Source organism: Acomys minous, assembly GCF_964271855.1.
Source record: "Acomys minous genome assembly, chromosome: 3".
Classification (NCBI taxonomy): domain Eukaryota; kingdom Metazoa; phylum Chordata; class Mammalia; order Rodentia; family Muridae; genus Acomys; species Acomys minous.
Genome location: NC_140485.1, coordinates 76936170 through 76954951, shown reverse-complemented (window position 1 = coordinate 76954951; position 18782 = coordinate 76936170). Strand labels below are relative to the sequence as shown.

Below are 18782 nucleotides of genomic sequence, written 5' to 3'. Positions count from 1 at the left end.
AGAGCAGGGCTCGATAGATGGCAGAGATATTCAAAGTATAAAAAGTAAACAATGGAGCCCGACAATCCCCCGTGGGGTTGAAGGGACAACCTTTCCAATGTCCCCCATAGCACATTTACGAACACGGAATATAATAAGAACAGGAAAACCAGGATCCTGGCTCCTATCTCGACTGGCAAAAAACAAACAAACAAACACAAAAGGGCTTTCAATGTACCTAATGCTGCCAGCAGAGCATGCAGAACGCTGACAAAGGAAGCAGCTCTCTTATCATAAAATTGGTCCAGGGTGACCAAGACATCTTGAACCACATCTGCTACCAAAGGAAGTAGGCTAGCATCTGAGTTCTGAAGCATGACTTCCAAGACTTTTGGGGTATGAGGGTGCAGAGCGAGGTGACGCAGATTTAAAGAGATACCATTCACCAAATAGTCTGAATTTTGATTGATCAGGTGCTGTACGGAGTTATAGCCACAAGCTTGGCAAATGTCTACCATGGTGCTAGTAGCCACTTGACTAATGAGCAAGGTCCGGTCTCCAGCCTTCTCCAGTACTGGATAGAGAGCTGACATCAAAAGCAAGCGAAAATCTTTTCCTAATGCATAAGCAAACTGGCCAATCCCTTCCAACTGAATGCATATTTGCCAGATGTTACTGTTCATGGAGCAGATAGTGGGACTTGGCTTTGACAAGGCTGGAAAAGATACAACTTGGCAGGTGTGGGCACCAGATGTGATGGCCGGGAGGCCCTGCTGCTTCATCATCACCTCCTCCCCCTCCTCAGTTTCAACACAGGTAACCAAGTACCAGTTTTCTTGGCTTGTGTATTCCTCCAATATCGACTTCACAATCTCTCTCAATTCCTCTGGGCCCGTGCTTGTACTCTTGTTATGGATATCTTCTACATCCAGCCCAGCAGCCCCTACAACCAGTTCATTGAGGATCATGGCAGCTTGCTTCCGGTAAACTACAGATGTGTGGTACAGTTCCATAAAGTGGTCCACAAGCAAATACAGGTCCCCATAGTAGCCAAGGAGCTGACAGATCTGCCGCAGGAGCAGGAAGACCCTCTCGTCGGTGAAGCAGCGGAAGTGTCTCCTCTGGACTCGGCTCCATGGCTTGCCAGCTGAGGCCTCTGCAGAAGCACTCAAGTTGTCAGAGTTCCAGCGCCGCTCTTCCACCATCTTGACGTCAGCGGCCTCTAGCTCTAGTACTTGGACAAGTGCTCTGGAAAGGCGCTGCACATGGGCCACAGAGTTGAGAATCACATGTACTTTGGGGCCCAGCAGTTTTAGATACCCGAGTAACAAGGAAAGGGTAGAGAACTTGCCCTGATCATCTTGTGTGTTCATCAGGCGGGGAAGAGATGTGGCCAGAGAATGCAGGCTTTCTGACAAGATGTCAGCCAGGGCTCGGCTGCCCACCACTACTTTCTGCTCTGCAAGACGCTTTAGCACTGCACTGCACTGGGCCTGGACTTCAGGACTTTCATCATTCACCAGGCCAACTAACACCTTTAAGAGGGGACCCGTGGATTCAAGCAGGGACTGACTGCATTTCAAAAGCAGGACCTCCACAAACTGTACCAGCTCCAGCCTCGCCTTCCAGTGCGGGTGAACAGACACACAGTCAATTATCTTTCTAATAAGGATCGCTAACTTGTCGCCAGTACTTTTTACCCAGTCTGCTTCCCTGTGAATCATCAAGGCTGCCACTCTGTGCTCAACCGCCGGCTTCGCTTGGGCCTTTGGGATCCTTGAGAGCTGTTCATCAGCCATGATAAAGCCCACTGTCTTGTAAAAGACCTTCAGGGAAGACACGACAATGCTGTGGCCTTGTTTAAAGTCTCCTGTGATGACTCTGGTCAGTGCAGTTGAAATTCCAGGTAAGAAAGATGCCAACAAGTCCCCTAGCTGCTGCTGCTCCAGTTCGTCCAGGGGCCGTGCATGGTCCTGACATTCGCACTGAAGGAGGAGAACCTGCAGACACTGTAAGGCAGCGGTTTTAATCTGTTTTGACTTCTCCTGCTCTGCCAAACCCAATAGTAAAGACACGGCAAATCCTAAACGAGGCAGAATGGAGGGCTCATAAAAAGTCAGAATGATGTCCCTGTAAGCCGAGTGCATTAAGGTGCTAAGTCCCTGGATCACAGCCAATTTCAACTCCTCTGACACCGCTGCAGGTTTCTGGGAGTTGGGAGAGTACAGACAGGCTGAAAGTTCTGAGAAGAGTTCCTGGAGAAGCTCTTGCTCTCTCACACATGTTGAAGAGAGAATGAAGGTGAGGCACTCTACCACGCTCTGGATCAGGCGCTCTCTTTTGGGCCCTGGGGTCTTCAGGGCAAATCGCAAGGGGAAGAGGACGTACTGCTGTAGTTCCTGAAGGGCAGCATCACTTACAGCTTGTAACTGTGTCTGCAGATGTTCCACATTCTCCACTGTCTGGGTCTTTGTGAGCTGAACACAGACTGGACGCAGGACGCCAAAGGCCTCCTCAGGAGTGTCAAACACCGCCATTACACGGCCACCTTCCCCTCATGAAGGAAACATCCTGCAGGCTAGAGGAGGGAAGCTTCTCAGTAAAAAGGGTCAAGCTCAAAGCAAATATAAAATAAAGGTCCACTCACCCACCCATCCACCCACCATTTATGGGGCTCTGAGTGCCAGCCACTGCAAAGGGGAGCAAGGGAACCGTAAAGAACTGGTTCCTACTCTTGGAGTCTTTCTAGTTTAGTGGGGGATGTAAACATACACTACAGTCTCTAGGGATTAGGATAGACTTAAATTTAGGTATTAAGTGAGCAGGGAGGAGGCACATCCCAGGGAAAGCCAGAGTTTCACAATAGCATGCCTGAACCATGACCTGGGGGCCAATGCATAAAGTTCTGGGCTGCTGTAAAATAGTCTTGGTGTACAGGTTGGTGAATTTTCATGTATGTACAGACCTACCCAGAGCAAGCAGAGAATGTTTCTAGCACCTGAGAAGGCTTTCTCATAGCCTTTACAACTGATTCCTCTTTCCTCTGCCACTCTGACTTCTCTCTTGCCTGTTCTTGTCACTGAGAGGTTATAAGTGTATGTGTGTGTGTGTGTGTGTGTGTGTGTGTGTATTGGGGGTTGGGAGGCTATGATCAACATTATGTGGATGGTAATCTGGAGGAAGGATCAGAGCTGGGAAGAAGGGTATGCCCAGTGAGAAAGAAAACGAGGAACACAGACATCATGGGGGAAGAGATTTCAGCAACACAGAAAGTTGGATGGCCCGCAGGAAAGCAAAGGAGACAGGTTTAGAGGCAATGAAAAGGCTGAGCAGCTTAATGCCTGAAAGCTTTTCTTTTCTGTAAGGAGAAATTCAAATTCAGAGAATGACATTGAACAAAAAAGAGGATAACATAGAGCTTGAAGAGAGAAATAAAGGTCTCAAACATTCCCTTTGGGAAAACAGAGCATGTTGGGAAGACAGAAAACTATGATGCAAGGGTCTAAGGACTGAGCTGAAGCTGGAGACTATAAATGTGTAACAATGTAAAATGCTGGCATTGGGTGGAGTGATCACCCTTTGCTGAATTAGTGATCATCCGGTGTGGTGCGCTTGTTCTTCTCTCGTTGGCATGAGTGAGTACTCCTAAGTCCAGTGGCCACACAGGCTGGCAGGCCAGAGGAGCATGGTGTGTGTATGGGCCAAGACTGGCCATTCCAGAGAGCTGTGTTGGATTGTGCCTTCCAACCAAGAGAGGGCTCCAGTGCACGATCAGATACCCAGGAGACTCAGACCTCTGGAGTTCCATAGACTGTGAAGAAGGGCATTTTGAGCATCTGTGGCCCCTATGAAGCCAAGGACAGGATTCTAAGCTTCTTCATCTAGATCAGAGAAATGCCAAGTGTGGATGCCACAAGCTTGGCTGAAGACCAGCGACACCTGCCTGAGTGCTGGCGTATACAGACTATCTGGTCACTGGATTAATGAGTAGGAAAGGAAGCCTACTGTTTAATGGGGCCCTGCAGTCAGAGACAGGAGATCCATTCCACACTCCTGGAGGTGGTGAATCTTACCTGTAGTAGACCACCACTAGAGGAAGAGGAGACATTAAAAAAAAAGAACACTTCAAGAAGTTCAAATACAAAAGATATTTCTTAGCATTAAAAATATTATTTCCCATGCCCCAAAAGTCCACTTGATAAAATAATAATGAATGCATGATGGCTACCTGCTGAGACCCAGTGAGAGGCCTCGAAGGTCAAGCAGAGCTAGCTAAACCTGAGCATGGGGCTCTGGGGATAAGGTGCTTGCTGTGCAGTTAGAACAACCTCAGTTCAATCCTCTGAGAATCTACATGAAAAAAGCCAGGTGTGGTGGCATGTATTTGGGGCGGTAGAGACAGGATTCCTGGGACAGGCTGACCAGGCTGTCTAGCCTACTTAGTGAGCTGTAGGCCCTAATGAAAGCTTCTGTCTAAACCAAACAAAACAAGGCGGATGGGCCCTGAAGAATGAAACACAAGGCTACTACCTCTGCCTCCATGCACTTGTGAACCCACATGCATGAGCATCTCTCCCACGTACACATAACCATAAACATATATAAAACCAAACAAAAACATAATAGAGAGCTAAGGCAGGAAGAGGAATGAAAAAAGAAAACAATGGAATTTTTTTTTTCTTTTAGTGTGGAAACTTTTCTTCAAGTATATAGCATCTTTTTAAATTCACTTTGGCAGTTTCAGGAAAATAACTAGGGGGCTGAGGGTCCCTTAGGGTAGCAGATCCCAGGCTCAGACTGTATACAGACACAGGCTCAATGAAACAGAATGACATGGCATGTTCAGAAAGGCTTTCCTTTGTCATTTATGACCCTTGCTCAAGCTATAAACCTTGGGATTTCTGGTTTCTTCATTTTCCTCTTAGTCCTACCATTCCTCCGATTTCACCACTTCACTCTATCAATGCCTCCTTAAACCAAAGAAGATGCTCACAAACTTCATCTTGGATCAACTGTAACAGCCCCACCTCATCCCTGCACACTTGTCCTGTGTGCTGGCCCTTCTTGAATCCATACTTCAAACTGATACTAGAGTAATCTTTCAAGACCAAAATCTCGCCCCTCTTCTCCAGGCTTGACTTCCTCTCAGTGCCCGCCACAGCCACGAGCTTCTACCAAGCCCTGCAGTTTGCCAGGCTTCTGTTCACTGTATGAACCTCACTGCTCAATGCTGCCACCACACACAATTATAAAACTTGCCACTTTCAAACAGATGTACTACTCTGTATTTCTCCCTCTTTCCTACCATGTCTAGCACATACCTCTACTACAGTACCAAGAGGCTATATTTGAGCATGTGCATCTTTCTAGTTTAGATCAGGGCTCTGGGAAGCAAGAGCAATCCTATACCTGGAAGTAAGAAAAGCCCCTTGTAGTGAAATTTTGATTTCTTTAAAAAACACAGAAACAAAGCCAGGTATGGTGGCGCATGCCTATAACCCCAGCACTTGGGGAGGCAAAGGCAGGCAAATCTCTGAGTTTGAAGCCAGCCTGGTCTACAAAGTGAGTCCAGGACCCAAGGATACACAGAGAAACCTGTCTCAAAAAACCAAAACCAGCCAGGTGGTGTTGGTGCACACCTTTAATCCCAGCACTCGGGAGGTAGAGGCAGGTGGACTGCTGTGAGTTTGAGGCCAGCCTGGTCCAGGACAGTTAAGGCTACACAGAGAAATCCTCTCTCAAAAAACAAAACAAAACAAAACAAAAAACCAAAACAACAACAACAACAAAAAACCAACCCCAAAACAAAACAAAAAACCAAACAAACCAAACAAAAACAAAAACATACACAGAAGCATTATAAGAACATGTTTTTGTTTTAGTCTCAGGTGTAGGATATGGGGTTACTTCACAGCAGCTGACTATTATTTGCTTCATGCACTGGAAGGGACACAATTTTGCCAGCTACAGATAGTTTCTGTGACTGTGTGATATTTGGCATTCTGGGGACTTTTTAGAGGATATAAAAATGCTAGGGCTCCAAGAGGCAGGGTTATTGTTGGGTTGTTGTTTGAGGTATGTTAAGTAATCTTGTGCAAAGAAGAAACAACAAGAAGAAATTAGATATCCTGATGGCAAAGATCAAACTTGCCCCAAGGAGCTTGACACCCCTAACCAGCAGGAAGTAGTCAAATGCGGCACCTCTTTCCCCTCTATCCTTTTCTCTCTCCTATCTACTTTGAAAGGGTAGAAGAAAATAGGTGGAGAAACAAGAACCTACAAAGTAGCAAACCACCCCTTACATCCCTGGCAGATATTCAACATTGCTACAGATCCTTACAAATCCTGCTCTCAAGTAGGTAGAGGTATGGCAGACTGATACTCTTGCGGATACCTGAAAAGCCAGTGTGTGTGTGTGTGTGTGTGTGTGTGTGTGTGTGTGTGTGTGTGTGTGTGTGTGTGTGTGTCTCTCTCTCTCTCTCTCTCTCTCTCTCTCTCTCTCTCTCTCTCTCTCACACACACACACACACACACACACGTGTATCCCGACTAGGTACACCTTGGGAGGTCCTGCACAGAGTAGAGCTGTCATTGGAGAAAGAGACAACACAATGGCCTCCTGAGGCTAGAGAGACAAGCCTAATCTGGAGAAACTTCAAAATACAAGATTTTGGAAAGAAGGCTGCTGCTGCTGAGCCAAAACCAAGAGATATTTTGGTGCTCTTTAAAGGTAGAGTAACAAAACTGGAGGTTTGCCCTCAAACTTAAACACCTGGTTGGTGACTTGCTCGGCCCTCTTTAAACTCAGGATGGCTCCTGTTTATGATGAACGTAAGAGCAGAAGGCAGAGACCTCTGCAATGATAATACAGGAAGCACTAGCGGTCTTTTTATGTACTCTCTAACATACAAGACGACGCTTCTGAACACGTGAAGGAACAAGACAAGGTAACAGGAGAGACAGCAAAAGCACACCCTCAGACAATCTAACCAGTCCAGGTCTTTAAAAAACAAGATTAGCCAGGCGTAGTGGCACACACCTTTAGTCCCAGCATTTGGGAGGCAGAAGCAGATTAGTCTTGTCTACACTGTGAGTTCCAGGACAACCAGGGCTACTTGGGAAAAGCCTGTCTTGGAAAAACCAAAGCAAAAAATAAAATAAAAATTAATAGGGATTAAAACAGTTAAGAAACAAAAGAATATTCTCTCTCTTTATCTTTTTTTTTTGTTGTTGTTGTTTTATTTTGTTTTGTTTTTTCAAGACTGAGTTTCTCTGTGTTGCCTTGGCTGTTCTGGACTCACTCTACAGACCAGGCTGGCCTTGAACTCACAGAGATCCACCTGCCTCTGCCTCCCTGAGTGCTGGGATTACAGGTGTGTACCACCACTGCCCGGTGAACTCTTTTTTTCTCTATTTTTTTAATTAAAAAAGATAGGCAGATGGGGCGGGGGAGAGGGGAGGGCCATTTTGTTTAATAGAAGCTAAACTGAACTCAATTAATTATACTTAAAAGTTGACTGCACAGTTACTGAATTCCAGGCTTATACTTTTATTTTAGGTAGATTTTTCAACATAATTAATAATAGCTTTTTGGTTCTTTTTTTTTTTTTTTTTTGAGACAGGGTTTCTCTGTGTAGCCTTGGCTGTCCTGGACTCACTTTGTAGACCAGGATGGCTTTGAACTGATAGCGATCCGCCTGCCTCTGCCTCCAGAGTGTTGGGATTAAAGGCAAGCACCACTACGCCCGGCAGCTTTTTGGTTTTTGACTCACACATCTTAAATCTATTTTACTTCATATAAAATGTTCTCTAAATACAAATATTATTCTTTGTTTGTTTGTTTTGAGAAAATGTTTCATATGTAGCTCTGGCTGTCCTGGAACTTCACTTTGTAGATGAGGCTGCCCTTGAACTAAAAAAAAATCCACTGGCCTCTGGCTCCCGAGTGCTGGGGTTAAAGGTGTGCACCACTATGTCTAGCTAAATTATTATTGCTTTTACTTAAAAAATGATTTTTTTCCTGACATATCCTTATAGGACTGTAATCCTAGTACTTGGGATAATAAAGTAGAAAAAAATATATAAGTTCAAGTCTATCCTGGGGCACACAGTGAGACCCCACAAACATAACCAAAACTTTAACTTAAATCTTTCTTTTTTGAGTATATGTCCCCCTCCCCCATCAACTGGACACATACAGCTATGAAATACAGTACTTATAATTAAGAATACCCTGTAAGGTTTAGCAACAAATGAATTCAGCAGAAGACAAGATTAATGATGTGGAAGACAAATCAATAAAAACTGCCTAAACTCAAGCCAAGAGAGAAAAAAGAACGGTAAACAAGATGATAAAGCACCTGGGATATACTGAAAGTTCTCATGGGTCCCAGAAGGACGAACATAAAAGAAAATATGACTGAAATGCCCAGAACAAAGAATCAAAACCCAGACTGGAGAAACTCAGTAAACCTCAGGTGACTGGATGAGAGAAGCATTTACCAGCCTGTCACAGTTGTTCTACTGAAAACCAAAGGGAAAGAAACAACCGTTTCTTGTAGTAGGGTGGGAGTAAAGGACAGTCTCCCTGTGTAGCTTAGTCTGACCTCTTGTGATCCTTCTGCCTCCTAGTGCTGGGGTCCCAGCTGTGTGTCACCATGCCTAGCCAACAAGGAAAATCCTAAAAGCAGCGGAAGACTGACATATGGCTTCTCAATAGCATGACAAAAACTAGAAGTGACTAGGGTAATCTCTTTAATGGGCCAGAAGACAACTACCAACCTTGAATTTTATGCCATACAAAAATACTTTTAAAAAAAATGAAGGTACGGCTTGGGATATTGCTCAGTGGCAGAGTGTCTACCTAGCAGTCTCATGGCCCTGAATTTTAGACCAAAAACGGAGGGAATCCATTGTCGTCAGGATACACTAAGGAAAAAATAGAGTGGGAAAGTTAACCTAGATAGTAGGCATGGAAAGTAGGTAAAATAAAGAAATGGAGCTGGCCAGCATAAACAATGTTAAAATGTGCATATCACTCATCATCAAGCCTTGTGGTTTATGTGAATATGAAACTAAAACAGGGGAGGAGCTAACTGTTGAGGGCCTATAAGTGCCAGGAAATGGTAGATAACTTGTACCAGGTATACTGTATCAAGATGTCAAACACATGTCTAAATCTGGAGGATGTGCTCTTAAAAGAATTGTAAACAATTATCCTCGTTACAGGGGCAGTACAAATGGGATAATACATATTTATGATTAACCTAAAAGAAGGTGAAAATGGCCAGGAGGAGGTAGTGCATGCCTTTAATCTCAGCACTTAGGAAGCAGAGGCAGGATTTTTTGAGTTCCAGGCCAGCCTGGTCTACAGATTAAAATTCAAGGCAGCCATGGCTACACAGTAAAACCTGGTCTAAGGGGAAAAAACAAAACAAAAATGGAGAGGAAAAAAAAGGTGAAAATGATAAAAATAAAACCAACCAATGAAGCACTTTGAAAACAAATAGTAAGACAGCAGGCAGGGCCCAACTAGAGCACATTAATTCAGAGCTTCTTACAGCAGTGCTACCAGCATTTTAGCTGAGTGATAACTTGCTGATGGAGGGCTGCCCTGGGCATTGGTAGGTACTTAGCAGCTTTCCTGGCCTTTGGATTTTAGATGCTATTAGCATTCTCACTTCTATGACAACCAAAAATGTCTCCAGCTATTGCCAACTGTCTTGTGGAGTCCAAAAGTCATTCTTGGATGAGAACCACTGGGAAAGCCCACATGATCCCAATCAAAACCCCAGCAGGACTTTTCTAGAAAGTGATATCAGTCATGGTGGTGCCTGGCTTACCCTAAGTGCTAGAGAGGCTGAGGAGACAGAATTTGAGTTTGAGACTGGCTTGGATTACACTGTGAGACTTTGCTTCAAATCAAGTAAACAAACACACCAACAAACAAGAAAGGACGAGCTTCTAAATGGTTATAGGGGATGTAAAAGACAGACTTTCAAAGACAACCCTGGGGATGAAACTGGAGAACTCATCTTACCTGATTGATTTTAAGATAAATGTATCTGGAATGGTACAATCATTGCATAACGACATAAATAAAGACATATTTCTGAAAACAAATAAAGTCCAGAATTAGTATCTTATGTAGAACACTGCCCAAATTTAGCTGTACATGCTTGGCAAAGGTGACAGTGAAATGCAGTGGAGGAGTAATCTTTTCTTTCTTTCCTTTTCTTTTGAGACAGGGTTTCTCTGTGTAGCTTTGGCTGTCCTGGAACTTGCTTTGTAGCCCAGGCTGGCTTCAAACTCAGATATCCACCTGCTTCTGCCTCCCTAAAAGTGCTGAGGTCCCATCATGCCTGGCTCAAGAATGATGTTTTCAACTAAAGATGTCTCATCACTTAGCTTTCCATGTGAAAACAAGTGTAGTCATTTCTACTTATTTATGGGGAATGTGCAGCAAGACCCCAATAGGTTCCTAAGACCAAGATTATACCAAACTCTATACATAACCCTCTTTTTCCTACAAATATTTACTCTGAGGTTTAATTAAAGTAGGCAAGGGAGCTGCAGAGATGGCTCAGTGGTTAAGAGCACCTACTGTTCCTCCAGAGGACCTGATTCAAATCTCAGCATCCACATGGCAGCTCACAACTGTCTGTATCTACAAGATCTGACACTCCCACATAGATATACATGCAGGCAAAATTCCAGTGCATATAAAATAAAGGTGAAAACAAAAAACAAGGTAGGTAAAAACAGATTAACAGCAATAATAAGAATATGAGGATGTAGTTGGGCGTGGTGGTGCACATCTTTAATCCCAGCACTCGGGAGGCAGAGGCAGGTGGATTGCTGTGAGTTCGAGGCCAGCCTGGTCTACAAAGTGAGTTCAGGACAGCCAAGGCTACACAGAGAAACCCTGTCTCGAAAAACAGAAACAAACAAAAAACAAAAACAAAACAAAACAACAAAAACAGAGAATATAACCTATAATAGAGTAAGTCTGTGAATGTGCTCTCTTGTAAGGACACTTGTGATCACCAACTTGATACCACCTAGCATCATCTGGAAGTCTCGGTGAGGGATGTTCAGATCATCAAGGTAGCCTGTAGTAATGTCTGTGGGGATTGTCTTAAGAGATCCGGGAAGACCCAACCTACAGGTGGGTACCATCATTCCCTGGTTTGGGGCCTGGACTTTTTTTTTTAAGATTAGAGAGAGCTAAACTGGGTGGTGGTGGGCACGCCTTTAATCCTAGCACTCAGGAGGCAGGGCAGATGTATCTTTGTGAGTTTGAATGAGTCCAGGAAAGCCAGGAAAGCCAGGGGTACACAGAGAAACCTTGTCTCAAAAAATCAGAAAAAGCAAACAAACAGAAGAAAACAAAACAAAAAACAAAACAAAGCACCCCCCCCCAAATCCAAGAAAGAAAGCAAACAAACAAAAAAGAGTAGGGAGATCTGGCTGAGCGCGCCACATGTGGGCACTCATTCCTACTTGCTCTGGACTGTGGACGTGATGTGACAGCTGCTTCACGTTTCTGCCACTGTGACTTCTCTGTTGATGGATTGTAACCTAGAACTGTGAGCTAAAATATACTATTTCGTCCCTAAGTTGCCTTTTTTGGTCAGGATATCTTATGACAACAACAGAAATGAAACTAAGACAGTATTTTTGAACCACGAAAGTCAGAACTGTAGATTGAGGGTGGGATTTCTTTCTCTCATACTATATTTAAATGTTGAGTGTAAAATAAAGAAAAATTCTCAAAGAAAACAAGGACTTTTAAGTGGGTAAACAACACCTGACCCAAGCTCTTTCTCCCAGGGTTTTACTATATAGCCTGAACAGGCCTTAGCCTTCCTGCCTCAGCAACCAGAGAGCTGGAATTATACACACCACATACTCAACTAACAAAACTTCTTAAAAGCCTAGCATGGTGGCTCACATTTATAATCCCAGTTCTTGGGAGGCGGAGGCAGGAGGAGGACTGCCCCAAGCTCAATGCCAGCATGCGTTTAAAGCTAGCCTGGGCTATGGAGTTAAGACTGTCATATAAAACAGGATGCATAAAAGACAAATAAGACAAAATACCCTGATGTGTTGACCATTACAAGTAAAAAGGTCATCAACTCTAACTCCAGTTCCAGGGAACTGCATTCCTTCTTCTGGCCTTTGTGGGCACCGGGCATGTATGTGGTTGCGCACACATGCAGTCGAAACATACACATAAAATAAATAATAATAAAAGCTGGGTGGGGTAGTGCGCACCTTTAATCCCAATACTCAGGAGACAGAGAAAGGAGAATCTGTTGTGAGTTTGAGGCCAACCTGGTCTACAAAGCAAGTTCCAGGCCAGTCAGAGCTACATAGTGAGACCCTGTCTTAAATAACCACAATCACCACTATCCCTGCATATCCATTAGGAGGGAGGGGGAAAAAAAAGGAAACGGAAAATACTAGATGCTGGCAAGGATATGAAGCAACACAATTATCTGGAAAACTCTTCGGCAGTAGCTAATTGTGCAGAAGAGCAGGTGTACTCCAAGATTTAGCCATTCTACACCAGTAACACCCAGCAGAAACACCTATGTAAGTCCCCAAAAGACATCCTGAGGAACGGGCTAAGGATCAGAAACGTAAAGCAGATCTTTGTAAGGAAGATAGTATAACACACTGCTACTTTGATATGACTATAAAAGGCAATCATAGAGCTTTATGGGGTGGCCATGAAATTGTGCTTGTGTGACAGTATGTCAATTACAGAAGGAATTGTTTAGAGATTTAGAGCCTCAGAGTCCTTGACTCTACTCCTTTAAACTGCAGCCCTGATTATTTAACATGAGGCTGTTGCTGAGATTTGCAGTTTAAATAACAGAACAGGGGCATCTGGCCCAAACATGGCACTGGGATGGACAGGCAAGCAGAACAAGTAAACAGTTAGGAGTTGGGAGAGCAGCTGAGTAAGCACAAGCAGGATGGACGGCCATGTCTGCTGGTGGCCATCTACAGCCTTCCTAGTTTAGTGTGCATGCCATGGGTTTAGAAGCGCCACTGCAGAGGGGCCAGAAGAGACTTGCATGCCCTCCTTCTGCAAGCTTTTCTGCCTCATGTCAGAGATGCACCATACCAACAGTGGGTGAATCCAAGGAGCACTCTGTACAGGATGCACTGTTACCTTTCACAGACATTTTTATTTGTTTTGAGACAGGGTCTTTCAACATTGCCCTGGCTGTCCTTGAACTCAGAGATCCACCTGCCTCTGCCTCCAAGTGCTAGGATTAAAGGTGTGTGCCGCCACGTGGTGTGTGCTCCTTTACCGACAACCGAAGGATAAGAGAGCAGATCACAAGGCACTTACCATATTATACAAGCAGACAATAAAAGAGAGAGAAGAACGAAGCAAAAGGAGCTTGGAAACTGGATGCTAACAGAAAAGTGCTCAAAACGGGACAGGACTTATGTTGAGGAAGGACAAGCATACCTAAAATCCTGTCACAACAACAGGCCAGATGAAGACAGGTGTAGTGGTGCATGCCTGTGAGCCTAGCACTCTGGGTAGCAGAGGCAGGTGGATCTCTGTGAGCCTGAGGCCAGCCTGGTCTACAAAGTGAATCCAGGACAGCCAGGGCTACAAGAGGAACCCTGTCCTGAAACCCCTCGCCCCCACCCCCACCCCCCAAAAAAACCCCAATCCAGATGGACATAACACCTAGTAGGAGTGGTGTGTGTGCCAGGCTTCACACTGTGGTGACACTGATGAGATCACATGTTCAGGTTTTCACTTGCTGTTCCTGAATATATTCACAGCTTGCTCCCTCCTGGTCTCTTCCAGATGTGACTTGGAGTAAGGTCTTTTTATCACCTCTCTCTGAAACTGCAACTCATCCTTATTCCTCCTCACCTTGGTCCTACCAATCTCCTTTCTCTGCCTTTTATTTTCCTTCATCACAGCACTCAGTACGCTGTCAAACCAGACTACCTACCTGTTTATTATGCTTTTGGATTGAAGGCAGGCTTGCCTCCCTTTACTCAAATGCAGTTCTAAAATGTGTGATCTTGCTGGGCATAGTGGCGCACGCCTTTAATCCCAGCACGCATGAGGCAGAGGCAGGTGGATCTTTGTGAGTTTGAGGCCAGCCTGGTGTACAAAGGATAGCCAAGGCTACAGAGAAACCCTGTCTTGGGGAAAAAAGGTGTCATCTTGCCTAGTTTCTTGCTTCTGGCACTGAGTATTGTATGTTGCTAATGGCTGTGACCCACGATCTGGTTCTCTCACTGACAGAACTCTGATGAAGCTATGTGTGAACTCGATTCTGGATGAAAACCATCACATCCTTCTCTTGGGAGGAGTTTTCCCTCCAGGCAGTTGATCTGACACACCATGGATAACCTTGTACCAGTTTTTGAAGCCACCAGTTTTAGATTGTGGCTGTCCCTTAGGCTACTTTTAGACTCTAAGCCCAAAAAGGGGGCTTCTCTGATGGGGGTTTCAGTCCTAACTGTCCCAGTACGTGGCTATGTGGTTGCCATAACTTTTACCCTCCTTCAAAAGAATTGTTTGATGTAAAAGTCAGTCTGCAAAACTTCTAACCTCTAATAATTGCTATTGGAAAGAAAGACCAGGTTTGGACAATAGAGACTGGAACTTACATGTAAGAAGTTTCAATGTAAATTCCTGAAGAGGAAAAAAAAATATTGTGGTTCTATTTCTCCTCCAGCCAGGACGCCACCAAGAGCCCACCCCCCACCAGGCTGCCACTGAGTGCCACACCGGAAGTACATGCTTCTCTCGCAGGAGGGTCCAAGCTACCCCGACTTCTAGGTAGAAAGGATGAAGGTCAGAGTCCCGGGTTCTACTTCCCTCAGGATTGGTTTGATTGGCGAGTGAAGTCGATGCGCCAAGGCTCCCAATCTCACCGGGGATGTGGAAAAGAGTTTTTCCACAGTGTTACAGTTAGCTCTTTTATTTTATTTTTTTTAAGATTTATATATTTACTTATTTATTATTTATACAGTATTCTGCCTACATGTGAGCCAGAAGGCCAGAAGAGAGCACTAGATCTCATTATAGATGTATATAAACCACCATGTGGTTATTCGGAATTGAACTCAGGACCTTTGGAAGAAGAGCCGGTGCTCTTAACCTCTGAGCCCTCTCTCCAGCCCTCTTTTTAATGAGATTGCCAGAACTAGACGGCAGTAGAAACTAGGAGCTCCAAAGCTGGCTGCAATACTGCAGCATTAAAGTTCTTCGGTTAAATTGCTGTATTACAGCAGAGGATGCAGGTGAAAGACTGTGCCGGATCCAGTGACTGATAAGCAAACGTGGGTTCTGAGGCTGATCCAATCGAGAGGTCTGAGTTGACTTGGATGAACTGGGTAGCTGCCTGGTGGCAACCAGAGGAGCTCCACCAGTGACCAAGGGGTTCTACTACAGCTACCTGGCTGGCAGTCAAGCCCAGAGGTCCAGCAGTGAATCCTTCAGGGAAAAGGGGAGTCTTTTCTCCAGAAACAACGTCAAGTCTCAGATGATCTTTGATGAAACAGATAGTGCTCTCCCGCTTACTTCATTTGAAACAGGGACTTACAAACCTTGGCTGTGGGGTATAACCTTGGGGGTTGTGTCACGTGCTCCTGAGGCAGGCACAGAAAACAAGGAGCGAGCTCTTCCACGCCTTCTATTCTCAGGATGAGACTTAAATCTCAAGTTTGAGATTTCCGGGGTTTGAACATGTTCCCATCTCACTAGTCCCATGCCAATTTCCCTGGAGGCACAGTCCACAAGCCCCACAAATTAGTACTGTTTTGTTTTGTTTTTAAAGGTCACCACAGTCCTGGGGCACTTGCTCTTGCAGAGCATCTGGGTACAATTCTCAGCACTTTCATAGTGGCTCACAACCTCTGGGATTCCAGTTCCAGGGGACCTAATGACCTCTTCTGATTTCCACTGGCACCAGGCATGCATATGATACAGAGACATACACAGAGTCAAGCACTCATCTGAATAAAATAAAAACAAACAAAAACAATCTTAAAAAAAAATCACCCTATGCGAGGCACCACACTAGGCACTTACGTGTTGGACTTGTTAGTGTGGATGTGTACATTTGTGTGCAAGAACTAAGGCCTGAGGTTGTTCCACTTTTTTAAAAAAAATTTATTTGGCAGTAGAGTCTTTATTGTTTTCTCCTCTAATACTCCACAATTACAGTCAATGGATTATGAAATTACTGGGAATATTAAGACTCTTGGATTTTTTGAAGTAGGGCCTCTCACTGTATCTGTAGCATCAGCTCAGCTAGACTGGCTGGCCAATGAGTTCAAGGGATCACCTCTCTCTAACCCTTAATCGCCTCCCCCAATTCTAATATAGGCTTGTGAAAGTGTGGTTTTCTGGCTAGATTGTGTCTTACTCCTGGCACCAAGTGGCTATTTTACGCTGCTAGTGGTCATAATCCAAGGCAGGTGGTAATCTGGTTTGACAGGTGGTGACAGTGCTATGAGGAAAAATAAAATACCCTAGTGCTAGGGTCACAGGTCACACCACTGTTCCTGGATTTCCATGTCAGTGACAGGGATTGGAACTCCAGTCTTTATGCTTTTGTCGCAGGTACCTTACCTACTTAGCAATTTCCCCAGCCCCCACACTAGGTTTGTTTGTTTGAGACAGGGTCTCACTATGTAGTCATGGCTGGCCTAGATAGAACTCACTATGTAGACCAGGCTGGCTTCAAACTCACAGAAATCCACCTTTCTCTGCCTCCTAAGTGCTGGGATAAAAGGCATGCATCATTGTAGCTGGCCATGATAGATATTTTATGCCCATAAATTCCTCATCCACAAACTAAGGAGCCTAAGTCTCAGAAAGATGAAATGAGGCCCACATAGGGAACATGTATCAGACAAAGAAAGGATTTGCCTCAAGCTTGACTCCACAAGCAGGTATGCCCTTGTAATATAGTAGGGCTTTTCCAGTCTGGCTGCTCATCAGAAATAAGGGGCTACAGTTTAAGTGCAGCTTCCTGGGCTCCATTCTAGATCTACTGAAATGTCATCTATTCTGAGGGGGCCAGAATGCTTAGGAATCCACGGGTTTAAAAGTTCACAAGGTCAGCCAGGAATAGGAACCCTGTAACATGTAGTCTATACAGGCTCTGCTAAAAAAACAGGAGTTTTTCCATTGACAATCAGGTTCAGGTGTCTGGAGGAATGCTGTCTTCAGTTCAAATGACAGCGTATTTGTCTGTCTCCCCACTAAAGCCATATTCATTTATAACTGCAGCTTTGCTTGTGGTCCCCTCACTCAAAAAATGGGCAAAAGAAGCTAGATATCAAACTCTCAGCACACTGACGCTCTGTTGCATCCTGATTGGCCTTCCTCCTAGCTAGAACCAGAAAGCTACAAACCAATAAAGCATAACCACCATTGAAAAAGTTACACGCTCTGATATAAAAGTATCGTAAGTAAATCATATGAAATTCTAAGAGTTGTTCAAACAACTTGTGGGAAGGCTGAAAAAAAGATAACAGAAGTAAAAGCAGAACAAAGAAGCAGACTTGAGTTCTATCATATTGATAATTATGTTACATGTAAAGGGCCTAAATATACTAATTAAAAGGTAGAGACCGCTAGAGTGGATTTAAAATTGTGATCTAATTATAAGACCATTTATAAGAAATTTACTTCAAATAACAATAAGGTAGGAAGAACGCCAAAGGACAGAGAAGACATTACCATGCAAATGTTAATTAAAGCAACAGGAGGTGTTATGTACAGACTTCAGATCAAGGTTACCACAGACAGAGAGGAACATTATATAATAGTAAGGAGTAAGTCTACTAAAAAATAGCACTTCTAAATTACATGCACAAAACAAAGGCTGATAAATGTGTGAAAAATAAAAATAAAAAAAGTTACAAGGCAGGCAGATCCATAAGCATAGGTGGAGGGATCATCACTCCTTAGTCAAAAACTAATAAATAACCAGGCAGAAAGTCAATAAGGAAACTGAAGAAGTTACACCACCACCACTCACAAGATCTAGGCTATATATACTCCACTCCACAAGAACAGAATGTATATTCTTTTCAAGAGCCCACAGAGCTAAGATAGGTCACAGGCCTAGAGTGATGGTTTAGCAGTTAAAAGCACTTGCTACTCTTGCAGAGGACCTACGTTCAGTTGCCAGCGCCCATAGGGTGACTGCAACTCTAGTTTCAGGGCATTCGGAATCCTGTTCTAACCTCTGTGGGCACAGGCGTACATGTGACAGGCAAAACACTCAGATGCATAAAAGTGGAATAGGTGCTTGAGACAAATCCTTTGTCTAATATCTGTTCTCTGTGGGCATCACTTCTCCTTCCTGAGGCTTGGGCTCATTTTGTGGATGAGGCTGAGAAATGAGCTCAGGTCCTCTGCAAGAGCAATGCATTCTCTTAGCCACAGAGCCATCTCTCTGTTATTTTTAAACAGAATCCCATGTGCTTGGTTTTTTTCAAATAAAGACTCAGGAGCCAAAAGCTGGGGTAAAAACCTACTAGCTCAGAGGGGCAGAGAGAGCACACAGCTGACCTTCCTACTCCACCAACATCTGTAGTGGAAGTTTTGGTTTCTTAAAAAACCCAGTTATAATATATTTGTGTCTTAATCCCAAGTGTGGGATATAGGGCTGCTTTTAGTTTGTTCACAGCTGATAACATCCTTGTGTGGCTCTAAGGGGAGCGTGGTCCTTGCCAGCTGCAGACAGTTGAGTACTGAGAGGGTATAAATACCAGAGCTCAGAGACAGAGAAAAA

The 18782-nt window shown here is 44.3% G+C and overlaps 1 protein-coding gene across 4 annotated transcripts in view; it reads right to left on the bottom strand.

The window, feature by feature from the left end:
- Window positions 1-18782, bottom strand: part of TTI1 (TELO2 interacting protein 1) — a 58934-nt gene that overhangs the window by 28474 nt on the left and 11678 nt on the right. The window contains exons 2-3 of one of the 4 annotated variants that reach the window (XM_084776775.1): window positions 7019-7109; window positions 218-2557 (exon numbers count right to left, since the gene is read on the bottom strand). In XM_084776775.1, coding sequence (XP_084632901.1) covers window positions 218-2516 — 2299 coding nt within the window. In that variant the 5' untranslated portion in view covers window positions 2517-2557; window positions 7019-7109. Of the gene's footprint in view, window positions 1-217; window positions 2558-7018; window positions 7110-10018; window positions 10091-18782 lie in introns of all 4 variants that reach the window. The other 3 variants (XM_084776776.1, XM_084776777.1, XM_084776774.1) reach the window with 3 other exon arrangements.